The 370-nt window shown below is 55.7% G+C and overlaps 1 protein-coding gene across 1 annotated transcript in view; it reads left to right on the forward strand.

The window, feature by feature from the left end:
* Positions 1 to 370, forward strand: part of LOC119594235 (translation initiation factor IF-2-like) — a 14,703-nt gene that overhangs the window by 5,630 nt on the left and 8,703 nt on the right. The window contains exon 2 of the mRNA XM_037943305.1: positions 27 to 106. Within this exon, the coding sequence (XP_037799233.1) occupies positions 27 to 106 (80 nt within the window). The remainder of the gene's footprint in view (positions 1 to 26; positions 107 to 370) is intronic.

Here is a 370-nt window from a genome sequence, read left to right on the forward strand (position 1 = left end):
TCACTTATTCGCTGTATGTCTGTCAGGCGAGTTGCAGATTCCTCCTGGCGGTGGCGCTGGTGGTCGTGGCGCAGGCGAGCCTCGCCGCCGCCGCCCCCCAGCGCTGGTATAGCTACTCCGGGGGATTCGATCGCGACGACAGATTCGACAATGATGGATTTGATAATGATGGATTCGACCGCGACGACGGCTTTGGCAACCCTGGTTTTGGCGGCTACGCGGGCGTTTACAATCGCGGCTTTAATGGCAACTCTGGATATAACAATCGGGGATTTAATAGCAATCGCTACAATCAGAATGGCGGATTCTACAGCCAAGGATTCCAACCAAGCAGCGGATCCTTCAACCGTGGCTTCGATCGCGATGACAG

This window comes from Penaeus monodon, chromosome 33, assembly GCF_015228065.2.
Source record: "Penaeus monodon isolate SGIC_2016 chromosome 33, NSTDA_Pmon_1, whole genome shotgun sequence".
Taxonomy (NCBI): Eukaryota; Metazoa; Arthropoda; class Malacostraca; order Decapoda; family Penaeidae; genus Penaeus; species Penaeus monodon.